The sequence below is a fragment of the Anomaloglossus baeobatrachus genome, chromosome 7 (assembly GCF_048569485.1).
Source record: "Anomaloglossus baeobatrachus isolate aAnoBae1 chromosome 7, aAnoBae1.hap1, whole genome shotgun sequence".
Classification (NCBI taxonomy): domain Eukaryota; kingdom Metazoa; phylum Chordata; class Amphibia; order Anura; family Aromobatidae; genus Anomaloglossus; species Anomaloglossus baeobatrachus.
Genome location: NC_134359.1, coordinates 177,562,502 through 177,582,418, shown reverse-complemented (window position 1 = coordinate 177,582,418; position 19,917 = coordinate 177,562,502). Strand labels below are relative to the sequence as shown.

Genomic DNA, 19,917 nt, shown 5'->3' with positions numbered 1-19,917 from the left:
ATCAGACACTGCTGACTGACGTGTATTATTCACTAGACTTGTGCGTTATATACTAGTTTGTGCAAAACGCACACAAGTGCACCTGTACGCTGCCACCGACAGGCACACACGTGCGGTTTTTAAATGCACGCACGGACGCACTAAGAACCTAACAGCTTTTTAGGAGCGACAATTACTGAGAAGTCTGACACTATCAGGACTGTTTTAGACTGTGTACACCAGCCCCAGATATGATGAAGGCTGGTATACGGTCACCACTAGGAATGGCTATATACCCTGCCTGCCGGTATACAGCTACAATAGTCCTGAGAAGGACTCTTCTGGTCACTAGCCTGTATTCCGACCTGGCTATACCCTGCCTGCCCTGCCTGTATACAGCAACAATAGTCCTGAGAAGGACTCTGCTCCTGTACTCTGACCTGGCTATACCCTGCCTGCCTGTATACAACTACAATAGTCCTGAGAAGGACTTCTGGTCACACTGTTTGCAACCCTGCTACGGAAATAACTATAAAGGGCCGCAAACCTTTCCCTGAAGCAGCAACACTCTCCCTGCACTGACTGTCTGAATGGCTGTGTGCAGAGCACAGCGCGCCCGCCGGTATAAAGGCTCGGTCACGCTGTGCAGGCTGGCCAATCACTGCAATTCCACAACTAACAGGGATGTGGCATTGCAGTGGTCTGCCAGCCAATCCCTGCATGAGGGCTGACTCTCAAAAGAGCGCCAACATGCAGGGATGAAGACCACGAGTACAGCACGAGTATCGCGAGATTACTCGGTCCCCGCCGAGTAGCCCGAGTACAGTGATACTCGTGCGAGTACCGAGTAGTGACAAGCATACTCGCTTAACACTAGGAACCTGTTGTCCCCGCTCTTCCGTTACCTTCCATTGACACTCCAGTACTGAGACACTCCACCCGCCCCAACCTAGGTAGGCCCCCGCTTAGGTACAGGGAGACTGCCATCTAGGGGTGCGAGACTTGATTGTGTATATAAGTTAAATGAACCAGTAACCAATTGATGAGACACTCACCTGATTAACTAAAAAGGACCCGTCCGCGTTGGGACTTGTGTTTAAGAACCCTGTTTACCCTGTTGCGTGAGTGACTGCTCATGGACAAGGCCGTGGACTTGCCGGCCACCCAAAAACTTTTGGGCTTGTAAATATTGCCCTACCTCCCCCCCTTTAACATGCCTTCCCATTCCGTTAGCCTCCGGAGAGGCAGATTGGAGGTAGGACGCGCAGCAGAGAAGGCTGGGGTCTGGTCACCACCGGGACCGGTGACCATCCTCCGGGGAGCCTTTGACAACTGCCGGGTGCACCGCACCGTACCTGTTCCCGCCTGGGTGACCTGCCACGTTCCTGTTTCCGGACTGGGGAAAAGGGGTGCTGCCCATTTCTTAGGGGCAGCATCAAAGCTAGGTTGTTTGGGTGGGAAAGGCGGAAGGACATGAACCCGTTCCGTTAATAAAGTTTGAAACGTTAAAGTAAAATGCCTCCCGTTATGGGAAGATCTTCAGTGACCATAGTTTGTAAAAATGTTATTATAATTGTAAGTGTTTTCCCGTTTTTTCCCGTTTTACAGTTGAAAAATAAAAATAAACCGGAGTTGGTCGGGCAGCCCGCGGACGGTCTGCATTAAACCAAGGGGGTATGTGACGCCCTGGACCCTAGGGGTCACAGGTAATTACATCAACCACATACACACACACCCCCATCCCCTGTGAGGTCACACACATCACCCGAAAGGGAGACCTGATGCCTCGCTCAGGGCTAGTAGAGCACACCAGGTGGGCGGAGTCAGGCAGAAAGGCATGCCGACCGAGGAGACTACTGTCCTGGGGCAGGAAGTTCAAACAGTTAAGTTTTGAGTTGACAGTGAGTGGTAGTGGAGCAGCTGTCTGGGACCCGGGTAGGAGCCTGGGCCCCTTTGGAAACGTCAGGCAGGCAGACGGTGGTGGCCGTCTGCAGGAGTACCGGTACAGCAACCAGCGGAACCGTACGGACCGGGCCTGGGTTGGAGCCCGCCGGTCCCGAACCGGGGAGTTAACCGTGTACCGGAGCACCAGAAACCGGGTACTCAGACCCCATCCTAGCTTAGAAGCCACTGAGTATAGGCAAATTGACTGAATGCTGGCTGGACCTCACGGGTTCATCCACACCCAAAGTCCCTAAAGAAGGCAAAAGCCCACTGAGACCGGGTGAGCGCCTCCGCCAAGGGCCAAAGACCCGATGGGCCAGCGCCTGCGGGCAACCGAGGGCTCCTCCGGCAGCTCAACGCCGGGGAGCGGGCTACCACTGCTCAGGCAGGGGGGCCGAAACACAACATCCAGAGGTGCACGGGAAAAGGGGCCACCATCAACCCCACAGGGGACATCAGCAGTCGGCCGCGGGAACAGACCACATCTGAACTTTGGTTTACCAGTGACTCTGAGTGTGAATCAATCGTGAGTACACCAGTGCCATCCGGGCACGACACCACACGGCGGAACGGCACCCTGCACCCCGACAACAACATCAGCGCTCCAGTCCCCAACCGCTCCGGGGCCCCGGGCACACCGCCCCTACCCACGGAGGGGCTAACATGTAAGCTGCGGCTGCGACACCGATCCCGGACGAGCCCGCCTTCACCCCAGCCGCAGTGGTGGTGCATCCCGTCACCATGACCCGTGGGTGGCGTCATGACCGGTTGGACGACAGCGCGGCCCTCCCCGGCTACGCGCCTCGTCCCACACCACCACCACCCCGCTACGTCTCCCCTCTAACAGAGCGACGTGGCCCCCGGTCCGGAGGCGCTCGTGCCACCGACAACCCGAGCCCGAACCTCAAGCGGCTCGGCCCGAGCAAGCGGAGGAAGCGGCCGGGCCCCTCTCAGGGCGGTACATACTCACTCAGGTAGTGTTGGCAGTGCTGCGACAGCAAAGCAGACTCTGACACAAAGGTAAACCAAGTCTCTGGGTGCCACTGCCCTCTTGGGGGAGCTGGTCCGGGTGTTCATCTCATTTGGTACTGCTGAATGATCCAGAGCCTGTCTCCATGCACTAATTTTAGAATGCTTTGGTGGCCTGTTGGCTTAAAGAAGTCCGGGTCTCTCTCCCTACTTGTTGGTAGTGGAGCTGTACTCTCAGGGGCTCACACTTGGGATTTTTGCAGGCTGCATAGATTGGAAAGCCCTATCCCCCTTGTTGCGCTAGTGCCCCCGATCTCTGAGCTGCTTGGGGACAGTACGTGAAGACACTATCCTCCAAAGACTAATTGCGGGGTTGCCTGAAGCTACTCCCCGACCTAGGGTCCTGTACCCCGTTGTGCTTTCGGTCCCAGACCAGTTATTAGGCTTGAGATGCTGTCCGTCCACCAAGACCGGGTCTAGGCACCCAGCCTCAATACCCTGCGACCGGGTCTCCGGCTCCTCTGGGCCCAGACCACCGTCTGCGACCCAACCAACTACATACAGGGAGCAACTACTCCCTCAGTCCCTCACTTCTCGAGGGCTAGCACTCTTCTCTCTCACTCCCTCCCACCAGCCTACCTGACCCCTAGGTGGGCGGCCCTATTCCAGCTAAGCAGCCCACTGGTGTGTCTGACAGGGTGTGGTGTGAAGTGTGGTTGGGATTTGGATTCCGATGGAGGCAGTACCATAGGTTGGGAACCCAGAACCAAGAGGGGTTGAGTCATGCACCACAGAATAAAGAGGGTGCAGTGCAGTGCTGTGACACCCTGACTAGTTCAGGGGCGTCACATTTGTGTAACACACAACCAGCAGTAAAAACGTAATACAGCTACTGCAGAATCTACGTCCTCTAAGGCCAAAGAGCTGAATGGTTTAACGAAGGTGGTTTAATTCTTTACGTTCCAAGTGTATCCTCACTTCTTCCTCAGCAAATCCAATGGTGGATTTGCTAAGGAAGAAGTGAAGATACACTTCGAAATGCGTAGAATTAAACCACCTTTGTTAAACCACTAAGCTCTTTGGGCCTTTGCTTATTCACAGTAGCACAGACCTTAATGAACTATGCAATAGGACTATAACGGACCAGCCTAAAGGGTACTTTACACGCTGCGATATCGGTATCAATATCACTAGCGAGCGTACCCGCCCCCGTCGGTTGTGTGTCATGGGCAAATCGCTGCCCGTGGCACACAACATCACTTACACCCGTCACACGGACTTACCTTCCCTGCGACGTCGCTGTGGCCGGCGAACAGCCTCCTTTCTAAGGGGGCGGTACGTGCAGCGTCACAGCGACATCACACGGCAACCGTCCAATAGAAGCGGAGGGGCGGAGATGAGCGGGACGAACATCCCACCCACCTCCTTCCTTCCTCATTGCGGCCGGCCGCAGGTGCGAGGTTGTTGCTCGTTCCTGCGGTGTCACACGTAGCGATGTGTGCTGTCGCAGGTACGACAAACAACCTCACTACTGAAGAGACAACGATTTTTGGTAAGTGAACGACGTCTCACATACCAACGATTTTTGCCTCTTTTGCGATCGTTTAAGGTCGCTCATACGTGTTACACACTGTGACGTCGCTAACGACGCCAGATGTGCGTCACAAACACCGTGACCCCGACGATATATCGTTAGCGATGTTGCAGCGTGTAAATGGCCCTTAAGACTATGTCATGCTGTAGTTAGAGGAATAGCAGCTTTCACAGCGGGGTAAAGAGGTTCTTTTCACCATTACAGATATATGGCAACAGAGGGTTATAACTTTTGCACCATTGTTGATCACATAGACACTGTAGCCGAGAAGGAGCAATCAGCTTGAAGTGTATTCCTCAAGATGCAGCTGCTACCTGTCACTCATTACAAGTGTGCTTTTCAGTAGACATCAAATAGCTAACATGGATATCATTTAGTGATTAATAGACCAAAAGTATCTTTGCAAGCAGTAGGTTTGGGTTGTGTAACAATGTTGCCATCTACCGTGCAAATAGGAAAGTGTAGGATGCTTTGTGCATTGTATTATATGGTTAAAGTATACTGAGCTCTGGTTTGGGCAACACTGGGATGAGATAAGAGAGAATACAGGTCTAAGGCCCCAAAACACTGATGTTTTGCACTGATGTTTTGCACAAACCATGTTGAAGGTGCTAGGGCCATCCATGTGTCGTGATTTTTGCACACGGGTCTTCTGCTTGTGTTACTCGTGATGGACACGCGTGTGCTCCATGCAGATGCACGTCCATAAGAAAACACAGATGTGTCCATAGACCATTGATTTTAATGGGACTGTGTATGTCCGAGTCTCCGGTGCGTATGAAAACGGATGTCATACGTACCGAACATGTGGACGTGTGAAGGAGGCCTAATGCGGGCTTTACACGAGACGACCGATCGTGCAATGCATCGTCGGGGTCACGGTTTTCATGACGCACATCCGGCATCGTACACGACGCCGTCTCGTGTAACACCTCTGAGTGACGCAGTATCGCTCACAAATCGTGAGTCGTGTACTCATCGCTCAGTTTCAAAAAATTGTTGAATTAAAATGGCGCCGGTTGTTCATTGTTTCCGTGGCAGCACACGTTGCTCCATGTGACACCACGGGAACGATGAACACAGCTTACCTGCGTTCCGCGGCACCCGCCGGCTATGTGGAAGGAAGGAGGTGGGCGGGATGTTTACATCCCGCTCATCTCCGCCCCTCCGCTTCTATTGGCTGGCTGCCGTGTGACGTCGCTGTGACGCCGAACGTCCCTCCCACTTCAGGAAGTGGACGTTCGTCACAGCGAGGTCGTCCGGAAGGTAAGTATCTGTGACGGGGGTTAAACGAGTTTGTGCGCCACGGGCAGCAATTTGCCTGTGACGCAAAAACGACGGGGGCGTGTACGATCGATCGTGAAATCGCACAATTGGTCGTCTCGTGTAAAGCAGGCATAAGAGTGTTTACAAGATGGTCCAATCCATTGCTTGTTGTCTGTCAATATCTCTGCCCTGGTCACTAAGCAGTGAAGCGCTAATAAGGCGGTTACTAAATGATGGCAACATGTGGCTGTTTAGCTTGAGTGTGAATGTCAGTGCAATTCCTGGGATCTGGTGACGGAGCGCTAAGCCTGATCATGGAAGACATATTAACAGCTGCAAGGTAGCCCTTGTAAAACATGTATTTCTTTGGATATATAAGCAATATATTTTGCAGAGAGAAAGAATAGTAAAAAAAAAGGATGGTGAGCCTGGTTAAAGGGGAGTTGGAAAAATCAGAGGCAGAATATGCAGCAAAAATTAGGTCAATTAAATTACTATTTTCTCATGGTGTAGAGTTATGATATACTCACACAGAGTTTTCAAGATGAAATTCAAACCAAAGAGTAGCATAAACGCTAAGTTTTTGAGAATTTTTTATATAGAAATTTTTCTTTTTTAATTCACACAATGGTAGAATCTGTTTTTATTTGTTTTTTTTCATGTAGAGATGACTTAAGAATTGTTATTTTGCTGCATTTTACACACAGAAAAAACGTGGCAAAAAACAGCATTTTGTGCATGATTAAATGATGCCTAGTTAAAGAATATTTGAAGCAAATTTTGATGTGATTTTTGTAGAAGAATCCGCTGTAGTATCCATCTTAAAAACTAACTGTATGAACATATCCGAGTTGAGCAGAGAAAGGCCTCAAGAAAGGTCATTCTACTTTCAGATGATGGATACAATCCAAATTTATCATTGAATATGTGACCTGCACAGAACAGTATTACACCTATGTGCCTGGGACTGGATGCAGTGATTGCAGCTGGTGTACCAGCCCCGCGTTAGCAGCCGGGCTGCTCGGATCCGGATCCATGGTGGCTCGAGGGGTCTCCGGACCCGGGGGTCGGGGTCGCGCAGCCACTCGGATAAAAGGGGGAGTATTTACATGGGATGGTATGGTTAAAGTTTGTGACGCCACCCGTGGTGCGTGGTAAGATGGAATACCACCGCTGCGATTGGGAGCACCCGGTGGCCATGGTGTGGGCAGCTAGGTGTTTAACCCCTCCACGGGTAGGGAGTGATGGCGACGGGGAGGTGCCGTTGGGATGGTAAGGGTCACTTGTGTACTCACTCAGTCCAATAACGCTGACACCAACAACTGTGGTAAACCAAAGTTCTGGACACCGCTGACGCTGAGAGGGAGCATGCCTGGATCCCGTGTCCGTTGGTGTTGACTGTTAGTCTGTGACCTTTGCCTTTGCACCTAGTCTTCTGGTTGGTCCCTTTAGTGTAAAACTAATTGGGTCCCACTCACCAGTATGGCTAACTGGGTGAGCTTCCTCTCAGGGTTCACACTTGGGATTTTCTGGACGATGTAGTGGGAAAGTCCTATCCCCCTCGTTGCACTAGTACCCCGATTTTGGAGCGGGTGGAGAACGGATCTTGAAGGCTCCGTCCTCGTCGGGTAAATTGTCAGGACGCCTGAGGCTTCTTCCTGACCTAGGGTCCACGTACCCTGTCGTGCCCTGGCCCCTGCCCGGTGATGGCACAATGCCACCGGCTGTCCTCCTTGACAGTCCGTGCCCCTTTTCACGATCCCCTGCGACCGGGGTCCAGCTCCTACCAGGCCCAGTCCAACGTCTGCCACCTAGTAGTCTCAAGGAGCCCAGCTCCTGACCTCTCCTCTCGAGAGTCACTGCTCAACTGACTGTCTACTAACACTCCTGACCTCTCCTTAACCAACCCCCCAAGTGGGCGACCCTATTCCACTCAGCTCGGCCACTGGTATGTCTGGTGGGTGTGGTGCAGACTAGTGTTCCTAGGATTTTGATTAGCTTGTTCTTGGCAACACCAAAGGTCAGGGACCCATAACCAAGGAGAAGGTGGATATTGTACAGAAGGGCAGATTGCACAATACCCTGTGACGACCTGATAGGCCAGGGAGTCACACTACATTTTAGGCTGATTAGATATCTGTATTCAGGGGCTGGTGTACTGGTGGAAATAACAATATGGATACTGATGGAAAAAGTTACAGGAGCATGACAGATATGTTAACTTACCTTAATTTAAGTCGATATAGTACTACTCGATACAAGTAACTAATGGGTAAGTGCCTTCTACGACCGCTAGAAACAACAACTGGATGGACTGCAGCCACCATATATCCTCTTAAGTAGTATTCTTCTACCTTGCTTGGAATATCAAGCAATGACTTGATCTTAATGGCATTGACACTCGCTGATGCTGAAAAATAAAGACAATAATGATGAATCAGTTTTATCAAATGTTAAGATTAAAATTTCAGAATATAGTAGAGTTTAGTGTCCCCCCGGGCCATGTAAATGCATGTTTACGCCCCATTCACATTTATTGTTTTTTTGAGTACAAGAAACACAGATTGATATTGATCACTTTTTTTTAACCTGCTTTTCTTTTTTGTTCCAGTATACATTATTACCATCAACGTCGCATCTGATTTTCTTGTATATGAAAAAAGTAAGCTTCTCCTAAAAACGAACAGCACTAGGCAGCAATATGGAAGTCATCCATCTGCTTTCTGTTTTTACACAGAGCCATTGACTAAGGGATTGATCAGCTTAGCATATTACTGTATCTGTCCATGTGTAGCAACCTGACAGTACAAGGACCAATGCAAGTCATGTGGGAGTTCCCATGAATATTTTAACACTTGGACTGAAGGTAAAAATATTGAAGTCTGCACTACTTTGACCTGCATTTAGGATCAGACGTGACGCTATAAATCAATGTGTGCCTAACTGATAACATACAGGTTTCGAGCCATACGGCATTCGTTTTTACATGTCCATTTATAACATAGAAAACTGTATTTGGCTTATTATTGTTTATTAAACTATTCATGGTAAAACCAGATGCCATACAGATGTAAAAAATAGACAGATTGCATATGGATGACAATACGGATGAAAAATCATCTGTTATTTTGGATAAAAAGCTGACAATTTTGCATATACTCATCTGAAGTTGACCTTAGATGGGCAAATATAACCCTTGACGCCCTATGAAGGCTGAACGGAGCCCACAGTGGAGCCATGGGCAAAGTGACTCATGACTGACTTTGAAGGGCAACGAGGGGTTAACACTGGTTGCAGTGAAAGAAAGCGCGGGCTGTGGGGGGTCAGAAGTTTAAGGGGATGGGTTAAGTGCTAGGGGTGGTCAGTTGGGAATATAAGATCAGTAGAAGGGGTTGGTACCATCAGAACAGCATATGAAGCCAGCAGAAAAGGTCCTGAGCTCTTTTCACCTCGTCTCCTGCAGTGACTGTGATCATGGTGATTTAAAACTTCTGGAGCAGCTGCAGAGTGCTGCCAGCAGCGTGGATGGAGCTGCATCAGAGCACAGGTGCTGGAGATATTGGGAGGTTCGGCTGTGGGGGATGCTGCAGAAGATCCACTTCCCCAGTGGGCACGCAGGGCGAGGGTGCCTGACAGTCTGCCACCAGGAGCAGCTCCTGAGGTCTCGGTGGTGCCCCAAGAGCCCCCTCCCCGGGGACCCTCCCTGTCCATCTCTCCATCCTGTGCTTTCAGATGGAACAGGGGAGGAATCTTACAAGGCAGCCGGGACCTGCGGAGGTGGGCGGGGCCTCGGTGTATCACGTGACTGAGGCTCTGCCTCTAGTGATCAGGGCTTCAACAAGATGGCGGCGGTCCTTCCCAGTGATATACCTGTTGGGGGGACTACTTGTGGTGGCAGCAACTGGACATCCGGAGAAACACTCAGAGACAGAGGTCAGCGCGGAGGGCGGCTTCAGGCTTGAGGTCAGAAAAGCAAAAGTCGACATCGAAGAAAAGGTCAGCGTGGAGGTCGTCATCGGGGGCAGGGGTCAGCACGGAGGTCATCACCGGGGACAGAGGTCGGCGCGGAGGTCGTCATCGGGGACAGAGGTCGGCGCGGAGGTCGTCATCGGGGACAGAGGTCGACGCGGAGGTCGTCATCGGGGACAGAGGTCGGCGCGGAGGTCGTCATCGGGGACAGAGGTCGGCGCGGAGGTCGTCATCGGGGACAGAGGTCGGCGCGGAGGTCGTCATCGGGGACAGAGGTCGGCGCGGAGGTCGTCATCGGGGACAGAGGTCGGCGCGGAGGTCGTCATCGGGGACAGAGGTCGGCGCGGAGGTCGTCATCGGGGACAGAGGTCGGCGCGGAGGTCGTCATCGGGGACAGAGGTCGGCGCGGAGGTCGTTATCGGGGACAGAGGTCAGCGCGGAGGTCGTCATCGGGGACAAAGGTCAGCGCGGAGGTCGTCATCGGGGACAGAGGTCAGCGCGGAGGTCGTTATCGGGGACAAAGGTCAGCGCGGAGGTCGTCATCGGGGACAGAGGTCAGCATGGAGGTTGTTTTCAGTGAGGTGGTCAGTGCGGAGGTCATCACCTGGCTGGCGGTCAGCATGGAGGTTGTTTTCAGTGAGGTGGTCAGCGCGGAGGTCATCATCTGGCTGGCGGTCAGCATGGAGGTTGTTTTCAGTGAGGTGGTCAGCGTGGAGGTCATCATCTGGCTGGAGGTCAGCGGGGAGGTCGTTTTCAGTGTGGTGGTCAGTGCGGAGGTCATCATCTGGCTGGAGGTCAGCGTGGAGGTCATTTTCAGCTCGGTAATGGTTATCGGGACGGAGGTCGGCGCAGGGATTGGCATCTGGAAAGAGGTCAGCATTGAGGAGGAGGCTGTCGTCATCTCGATGGAGGTCGCCTTTATGTTGGAGGTCAGCAGCACGGAGGGGCTCGTCTTCGCAGATGAGGTCCGTGTCGAGGAAGAGGTCGTCATCTAGGAGGGGATGATCCACGTCCTGGGAGGTCGTTCAACAGGTAGTCCGCTCCCTGGTGGTCGCGCTAGGTTTGAGCGCGGTGGCTTGCTGGGGTCTCCCTGGGCAAGCTGCTTAAGCGGCTTGAGTGCCTCAACATCCTGAGGAGAGTCATCGGCTGGAATCGGGTGTTCCGGCTGGTTGGTTCCATGCCCCCACGCATCCTGGTGAGTTTAATTCTATGTTCTGTGTGTGTTCATCTAGTGCGATTTTCCTGGGTGGGTGTTTCATCAGGCCCAGGGGGAATGGTGGCGGTCTTAGTTTTAGCATGTTGGGGGGACTCTATGGGGTCAGTTAGTAGGGTCTGCAGCATGTTAAGGTTTGGGAAGGAGTTGCCGGAATGTGTGGAGCAGGCAAAGGTTGGGTCAATGGGGCCTCCGTTTCCGTTTTGGGTGGGGTGTCGGGTGTTGAGGCAGGTCGCCGGTTGGTCATCAATTTAGGCCACATCTTGTGGTGGGGGTCGCGGGGTCAGGGCAGACAGAGAAGGGTGAGTGGTTAAACTTTCGATTTTGTTAACTGGCTTCAGGTGTTTGGCATTCTGCAAGCATCCAGGCACACAAAAAAAAAAAAGGGGGGGGGGGCCCTGAGAATTGTTCAGGGGTTTTCTGCTACAAGGAAGGTTCATTGGTTTTGTGGCGATCACACCCGGTGTTGAAATGATGGGCAGTTCAGGCGGTGGAAGGATGGGTGACACTGCATAAAGCAAGATCAGAAAGCTCTGGGGGCCCTGTCGCACGCGGGGATGGGTCTGCGGTGGATCGGTGGTCGCGGTGAAATTGCGGACAACCATTGCCAGGTTTGTGGCTGTGTACAGATGGAGCGGGGTTTCGCTGCGGCCGCGGATGTGCCGAGGATTTGTCTCTGTGTGTGATGGGCCCTTACAGCTCGTTCAGATACCAGGGTTCAGGCTGCGGTGGGTTCTGGAATCATGATAATAATATTAGTAAATGTATATAAAATATAATTATAATTTGGGCGCGAGGTATCGTGCAGTTCAGTTTTATCTTTGCCATTTCTGGTTCTGGTGTTTTTCTTCGATTAGGGGTGGTGCAAAAGAAGGAGCCGAATAAATTCCGGGTCACTTGGGAGTTGTCGTTTCTGACATGCCATTCGTTGCCAGGGCGTCCTGACAGCATGCATTTGTTAGGTTGTCTTGGGATGGTTCATATTTCGTGGTCTGGTGTTTACTTATGGTTTGCCCTATTTTCTTGTGCCTATTGGAAGGGTTTGGTTCATTTCTAGAATGGGGGGTTGCAGTATGGCTGGGTTGCTGATGAGTCTTACCTAAAAAAAGAAACAACCTTCCTGTACATGGGGCGGTCAGTAGAGTTGAGCGCGGTTCGTGGTTCGTGGTTCTCCAGTTCGCGGCTCGAGTGATTTTGGGGCATGTTCTAGATCGAACTAGAACTCGAGCTTTTTGCAAAAGCTCGATAGTTCTAGAAACGTTCGAGAACGGTTCTAGCAGCCAAAAAACAGCTAAATCCTAGCTTGGTTTCTGCTGTAATAGTAAAATATATCTTTGTACCGTGTTAGCCAGTAGAGATAAAATAAAATTTTTAAAAGAACAGAGAGTCCTCAGTGGTTGATACCTTTTAATGGCTAACTGAAAAGATGGTAATAATTGCAAGCTTTCGAGACTACTCAGGTCTCTTCATCAGGCATGGTATAACACAAAATCTGAAGAGTCACATATTTATACACAACAGGACTTCTTCATCAGGCATGGTATAACACAAAATCTGAAGAGTCACATATTTATACACAACAGGACTTAGACTATTCTAAGTCCTGTTGTGTATAAATATGTGACTCTTCAGATTTTGTGTTATACCATGCCTGATGAAGAGACCTGAGTAGTCTCGAAAGCTTGCAATTATTACCATCTTTTCAGTTAGCCATTAAAAGGTATCAACCACTGAGGACTCTCTGTTCTTTTAAAAATTTTATTTTTGCTGTAATAGTGTAAGTCACTCTGTGAATCAAACTATTATCACATTTCAGTGTATAGTGTGCGTGAACAGCGCCTTCAGATCACTGCTGTTTCTATAATGGCGATCGCCATTTTTTTTTTTTTTTTTCTTGTCTTCCTTCCCTAAGCGCGCGCGTCTTGTGGGGCGGGCCAGCATGTCAGCCAATCACAGACACACACACACCTAAGTGGACTTTGAGCCAGAGAAGCAACGGCATGTGTGATAGGATCTGCATGTCACATGTCCCTGCATTATAAAACCGGACATTTTCTTCACGAACGCCATTATCTGCCTTCTGCGTCTTTGGTGTCAGACATCAGTGTCGCAGCTCCGTCCTCCTGAGTCCTATAGCCGATACAGCTGTATGCGCTGCATACACAGCGTTAGACAGCTTAGGGAGAGCACATTCTAGCAGTCCTTTTAAGGGCTCAAAGCGGCAGGGTCAGAGAGCCATAAGTGACAGGTCCTGCAAACAGCAACAGCGTCTGTGTAGCCCAGGTCAGGGATTTCCTCCCTGCATTTCACCATTAGGAGGGAATAGAAAGGCAGGCTTCCATTCCTCTACCCAGAGCACCACAATCCTGCCACTGTACCCTCTTGTCCTCTGCACACTCCAACTCATTCTAAGTAAGCCATTATACTAGCAAACACTCAGTGTACCTAGTGGCATCCTAAACGTGGCTATTGGACTTTGCTATAGTCCCACTAGTGCAAAGACATTAGCAGAGCACATCTGCCTGCATTGCACACTCCAAGTTTTTTAAACTAAGCAATTTTACTAGCAAACACTCAGTGTACCTAGTGGCATCCTATACGTGGCTATTGGACTTTGCTATAGTCCCACTAGTGCAAAGACATTTGCAGAGCACGTCTGCCTGCATTGCACACTACAACTTTTTTAAACTAAGCAATTTTACTAGCAAACACTCAGTGTACCTAGTGGCATCCTATACGTGGCTATTGGACTTTGCTATAGTCCCACTAGTGCAAAGACATTTGCAGAGCACGTCTGCCTGCATTGCACACTACAACTTTTTTAAACTAAGCAATTTTACTAGCAAACACTCAGTGTACCTAGTGGCATCCTATACGTGGCTATTGGACTTTGCTATAGTCCCACTAGTGCAAAGACATTTGCAGAGCACGTCTGCCTGCATTGCACACTACAACTTTTTTAAACTAAGCAATTTTACTAGCAAACACTCAGTGTACCTAGTGGCATCCTATACGTGGCTATTGGACTTTGCTATAGTCCCACTAGTGCAAAGACATTTGCAGAGCACGTCTGCCTGCATTGCACACTACAACTTTTTTAAACTAATCAATTTTACTAGCAAACACTCAGTGTACCTAGTGGCATCCTAAACGTGACTATTGGACTTTGCTATAGTCCCACTAGTGCAAAGACATTAGCAGAGCACATCTGCCTGCATTGCACACTCCAAGTTTTTTAAACTAAGCAATTTTACTAGCAAACACTCAGTGTACCTAGTGGCATCCTATACGTGGCTATTGGACTTTGCTATAGTCCCACTAGTGCAAAGACATTTGCAGAGCACGTCTGCCTGCATTGCACACTACAACTTTTTTAAACTAAGCAATTTTACTAGCAAACACTCAGTGTACCTAGTGGCATCCTATACGTGGCTATTGGACTTTGCTATAGTCCCACTAGTGCAAAGACATTTGCAGAGCACGTCTGCCTGCATTGCACACTACAACTTTTTTAAACTAAGCAATTTTACTAGCAAACACTCAGTGTACCTAGTGGCATCCTATACGTGGCTATTGGACTTTGCTATAGTCCCACTAGTGCCAAGACATTTGCAGAGCGCATCTGCCTGCGTTGCACACTCCAACTAATTATAACGAAGCCATTATACTAGCAAACACTCAGTGTACCTAGTGGCATCCTATACGTGGCTATTGGACTTTTGTCAATTCACAGTATTGGAACGTTATTTGCATGACATCTGCCTGCATTGCACACTCTAACTTTTTTAAACTCAGCCATTATACTAGCAAACACTCACTGTACCTAGTTGTATCCTAAACGTGGCTATTGTACTTTTGTCAATTCACAGTATTGGAACGTTATTTGCAGGACATCTGCCTGCATTGCACACTCAAACTTTTTTAAACTCAGCCATTATACTAGCAAACACTCACTGTACCTAGTTGTATCCTAAACGTGGCTATTGTACTTTTGTCAATTCACAGTATTGGAACGTTATTTGCAGGACATCTGCCTGCCTTGCACACTCAAACTTTTTTAAACTCAGCCATTATACTAGCAAACACTCACTGTACCTAGTTGTATCCTAAACGTGGCTATTGTACTTTTGTCAATTCACAGTATTGGAACGTTATTTGCAGGACATCTGCCTGCATTGCACACTCAAACTTTTTTAAACTCAGCCATTATACTAGCAAACACTCACTGTACCTAGTTGTATCCTAAACGTGACTATTGTACTTTTGTCAATTCACAGTATTGGAACGTTATTTGCAGGACATCTGCCTGCCTTGCACACTCAAACTTTTTTAAACTCAGCCATTATACTAGCAAACACTCACTGTACCTAGTTGTATCCTAAACGTGGCTATTGTACTTTTGTCAATTCACAGTATTGGAACGTTATTTGCAGGACGTCTGCCTGCATTGCACACTCAAACTTTTTTAAACTCAGCCATTATACTAGCAAACACTCACTGTACCTAGTTGTATCCTAAACGTGGCTATTGTACTTTTGTCAATTCACAGTATTGGAACGTTATTTGCAGCACGTCTGCCTGCATTGCACACTCAAACTTTTTTAAACTCAGCCATTATACTAGCAAACACTCACTGTACCTAGTTGTATCCTAAACGTGGCTATTGTACTTTTGTCAATTCACAGTATTGGAACGTTATTTGCAGCACGTCTGCCTGCATTGCACACTCAAACTTTTTTAAACTCAGCCATTATACTAGCAAACACTCACTGTACCTAGTTGTATCGTAAACGTGGCTATTGTACTTTTGTCAATTCACAGTATTGGAACGTTATTTGCAGGACATCTGCCTGCCTTGCACACTCAAACTTTTTTAAACTCAGCCATTATACTAGCAAACACTCACTGTACCTAGTTGTATCCTAAACGTGGCTATTGTACTTTTGTCAATTCACAGTATTGGAACGTTATTTGCAGGACATCTGCCTGCCTTGCACACTCAAACTTTTTTAAACTCAGCCATTATACTAGCAAACACTCACTGTACCTAGTTGTATCCTAAACGTGGCTATTGTACTTTTGTCAATTCACAGTATTGGAACGTTATTTGCAGCACGTCTGCCTGCATTGCACACTCAAACTTTTTTAAACTCAGCCATTATACTAGCAAACACTCACTGTACCTAGTTGTATCCTAAACGTGGCTATTGTACTTTTGTCAATTCACAGTATTGGAACGTTATTTGCAGGACATCTGCCTGCCTTGCACACTCAAACTTTTTTAAACTCAGCCATTATACTAGCAAACACTCACTGTACCTAGTTGTATCCTAAACGTGGCTATTGTACTTTTGTCAATTCACAGTATTGGAACGTTATTTGCAGGACATCTGCCTGCATTGCACACTCAAACTTTTTTAAACTCAGCCATTATACTAGCAAACACTCACTGTACCTAGTTGTATCCTAAACGTGGCTATTGTACTTTTGTCAATTCACACTACTGCAAATCTATGTGCAGCACCTCTGCATGACAACCTCGTGCTCTGTTTTTAATAAGCTATAATGATAGCACAAAATACTGCCATTTTGTGGCATCATAGAACTGGCTGTTGTATTCCATTAGTGCCCCACTGGTGACAAGCTATTTCTAGCACCTCTACATCACACCCTCATGCACATTTTGCTACGCTAATGTTATAGCAAACTCATGGAATTCATTGCTGCATTTCATAATTCGGAGGGATAGAAAGTCAGGCTTCCTTTAGCTTTTCCTTCTGTTCATAGACAGCATCTCCAAGACAAATTTCCCCTCCACGTCTAAGTGTGGAGAGGCAGCTAGTGCGCATGCGTGTGCCGATGTACCCCAGCTGCAGCATAATTACAGTGTTTCGCCTAGTGAGTATGCTCAGCCTGACTGTGCCATTCCTGACGCTAAGTTTTCATTTCGGGATACAGCGCATGCTCCCACACTAAGTGTGAAAAGCCTCTTTGCACAGGTGCTTGCATTCCGTGCCGGGTATAAGTCCTGTTTTGGGCATAGACACCATGCTAAAGCTGATAGTCTTTTTTCAGAGACTGTATTTCATGCTACTGAGCATGCTCAGGCACTTCCTGCATCAGAGACTAGGTCCGGTAATGAACTCTTTGGCCCTGGCCCTGATGTGGGGGTCCCATATAGACCACAGGGCATCAGGTGTCCTCCCAAATGGCTTGCAGAGGCCCACACCTATGACTTGTCACCGCATTATTGATGCTCAGACGATGACTGGTGAGGTGTTTGGGTCATGGCAGCCATGAGGTCATCATTGAAGTTGCGTTTCCAAATAGGACGCTAGTTATGCCACTCATGACGTGTCACTCTACTTTTGTCTCCAGGAGGTGCATTGTGGTTCACCCTGGTTTGGGGCGGACCCAGGTTATAAAAGGGGCTGGAGCCAACAAGGAGGTGCGCAGTCTTCTATTATGCTCCGAAAGAGCACACCTCCATGTGTTGAACCCATTGCGGCTTTAGGCCAGAGGTAGGCAGGGATCGGGTGGTGGATGCAGGCCACCACCACAGTTGGTAACGCAGAACGGTTAAGACCAGCTCCTGTCCTAACAGTCCTGCTTGTGCAGCCCAGTGGCATTAACAGGCCTGCTGCTGCTGATGCGCCTGCTGTCCACAGGTGTGGCCCCTACGCACACGGTCAGCGTACTCAATGGCCCCTGTGTTGTTAACAGGGAGTTCCTGGGCTGGGTGGGCATGTGGACCCTGTGACGCTAACAGGGCTCACAGTCTCCAGATCCGAATGGCGTCTAACTCGGTTCAGGCTACTATTAGTTTCATAGCCACACAGCTCTGTATCCTCCACCAAACCTTCAAGTTGCCAACCTCTCCTTTTCCAACTGGGAGCACGGTGGACACTGACTGCTGATGGGGATATATACCTTTCTCTTTCTTTTCTTATTAATTTTCGTTATATAGCGGTCACAGATTATATACCACTTTATCCAAATCTGCCAGTCCCACTGTAACAGATGTTGTTTCTTCAGCAAATGTTACAGTTGCTTAACCACCAAATCCACGGACCAAAACTTTTTTCCCCTTTCCAACACACCTGTTCCCCTTTCCAACAGCATCTGTCCTTTTTCAACTCATTTTGGGATATGACCAAAAGTGCAACTGTGCAGGGACACCGTACTCAACGCCATCTCAGCACAGCAGCCATCCCTCGGTCCCTCCGATGTGGACAAGTAAAAGACCATTTCCTCCTATCCATGACAAAGCGTTGAGATTCACTCTGTGCAGCACTGGTGTTTAGTGGACAAGTAGATCTAAGATTGCGTACCACATTCTGCAGATACTCCTGTATACGTGCGTCTATTTCTATGGCAGGAATTAGTTCGCCAAATTTTGTCTTGTACCGGGGATCTAACAGTGTGGCAACCCAGTATTCAGGATTAGTTCAAATTCATACAATCCGAGGGTCATGTAGGTAGTGCAGCAAGAAGGCGCTCATGTGTCTTGTGCATCCAGGAGGACCAAGTCCTTGGTGTGTTGGTGGCAGAGAGGTGAGAATCGTGCATCCTTCCTCTGCCCTCTCCCCCCAACCTCGCACAACCGAAATGTGAGCAAGCTCTCACTCATCTGCTGAGTCTTCCATGCCCATCGCCAGTTCGTCCTCCATTTCTTCATGGGCTCCTGCACTTTCATCAACACTTTTTGCTGATACTATGCGCCCTTGTTAATCCCTCTCCCTCACCATGACTGCCGCATAGGTGCCGCTGACCATCTGGACCTCGTAGATCTTGTTATCCCTTCCGCATATGACTCCTCCTGTACTTCCTCCCCTTCCTCTTGTCCCAACACCTGACTCCGAATAATAATTACAGTGTGCTCCATCATGTAGATGACCAGAATTGTCACGCTGAGAATGACATTGCCAGTGCTAAACATCTTCGTCGACATTTCAAAACTGTGTAGCAGGGTGCATAGGTCCTTGATCTGACACCACTCCAGCAGCGTGATCTGCACCACCTCTGGATCAAGTTATCCCAGGCTATATGTCTTACCGTATTTCAGCAGGGCTCTGCGGTGCTGCCACACACGCTGCAACATGTGCAGATTCCAATTCCTGCGTGTTGAAACATCGCATTTACGGCGTTTAACTGCCAGACCCTAAGACTTCCGGAGTGATGAAAGTTGTTGAGCTGCTGTGTGCGCACGATGGAAGTGAGCACATAGCGAGCGTGCCCACTGCACAAGGCCATGTAGGCCGTGATGGTGTTTTAAAAATTGCTGGCGAATTCGGTTCAACACGTGAGCCCTAAAAGGCACGTGTGTCACATTGCCCTGAGGATGGCCCGCAGCCAGGTTTGCATCATTGCCGCACACGGCTGTTAAGTCACCAACGGAGTCCGCTCCGTCAATTTGTACTCCGGTCGCCAGGTGACAACGTGTTCCTTTCATGAATAGTGCTGATGATGGGAGAGTAGTCGATGCCAGCGGCGCAGGTGGACGCAGGTTATGCTCACCCACTGGGCTGCATTACCTTGACAGATGCAGAATCTCTGGCTGAATGTAGCTGGTGGGTATCTCACAGATGAAATACCATCATTCAGCTACAACCAATGGGAAGACACCACACCCTTTTTTATGCCCATCCTGTCTGCAGACCACTGCCAGACATAGCTATGAACCTCTGGTTAATTTTACCCCCAGTTCAGTTTTATGATTTTGTGTGCTTGTTACCTGACTACTTTTCCTGCTTGCTGTTTATGTACCTTGTTGGCCGATACGCATTTCACCTCTGCTTGTTTTCTGATTCTTTCCTGGCCGTCCCATTCTGTTCCTGTTCCTCAATTAATGTTTTGACCCTGCCTGACTACTATTCTCTGTAATAGCGGTGTGACTCACATTTCCCATACATTTCAAAGTAAAACTTTGACCGCCTGATGGCATTGAGCTCTGCTGCCAGCATAGTAAGGAGGTGTGTGGTAG

The 19,917-nt window shown here is 49.1% G+C and overlaps 1 protein-coding gene across 4 annotated transcripts in view; it reads right to left on the bottom strand.

Moving 5' to 3' along the window:
* RFTN2 (raftlin family member 2) overlaps positions 1-19,917 on the bottom strand; it is a 327,011-nt gene that overhangs the window by 188,953 nt on the left and 118,141 nt on the right. For all 4 annotated transcript variants that reach the window (XM_075319049.1, XM_075319047.1, XM_075319050.1 and 1 more), the window contains exon 2: positions 7,979-8,162. In XM_075319049.1, the coding sequence (XP_075175164.1) occupies positions 7,979-8,162 (184 nt within the window). The remainder of the gene's footprint in view (positions 1-7,978; positions 8,163-19,917) is intronic.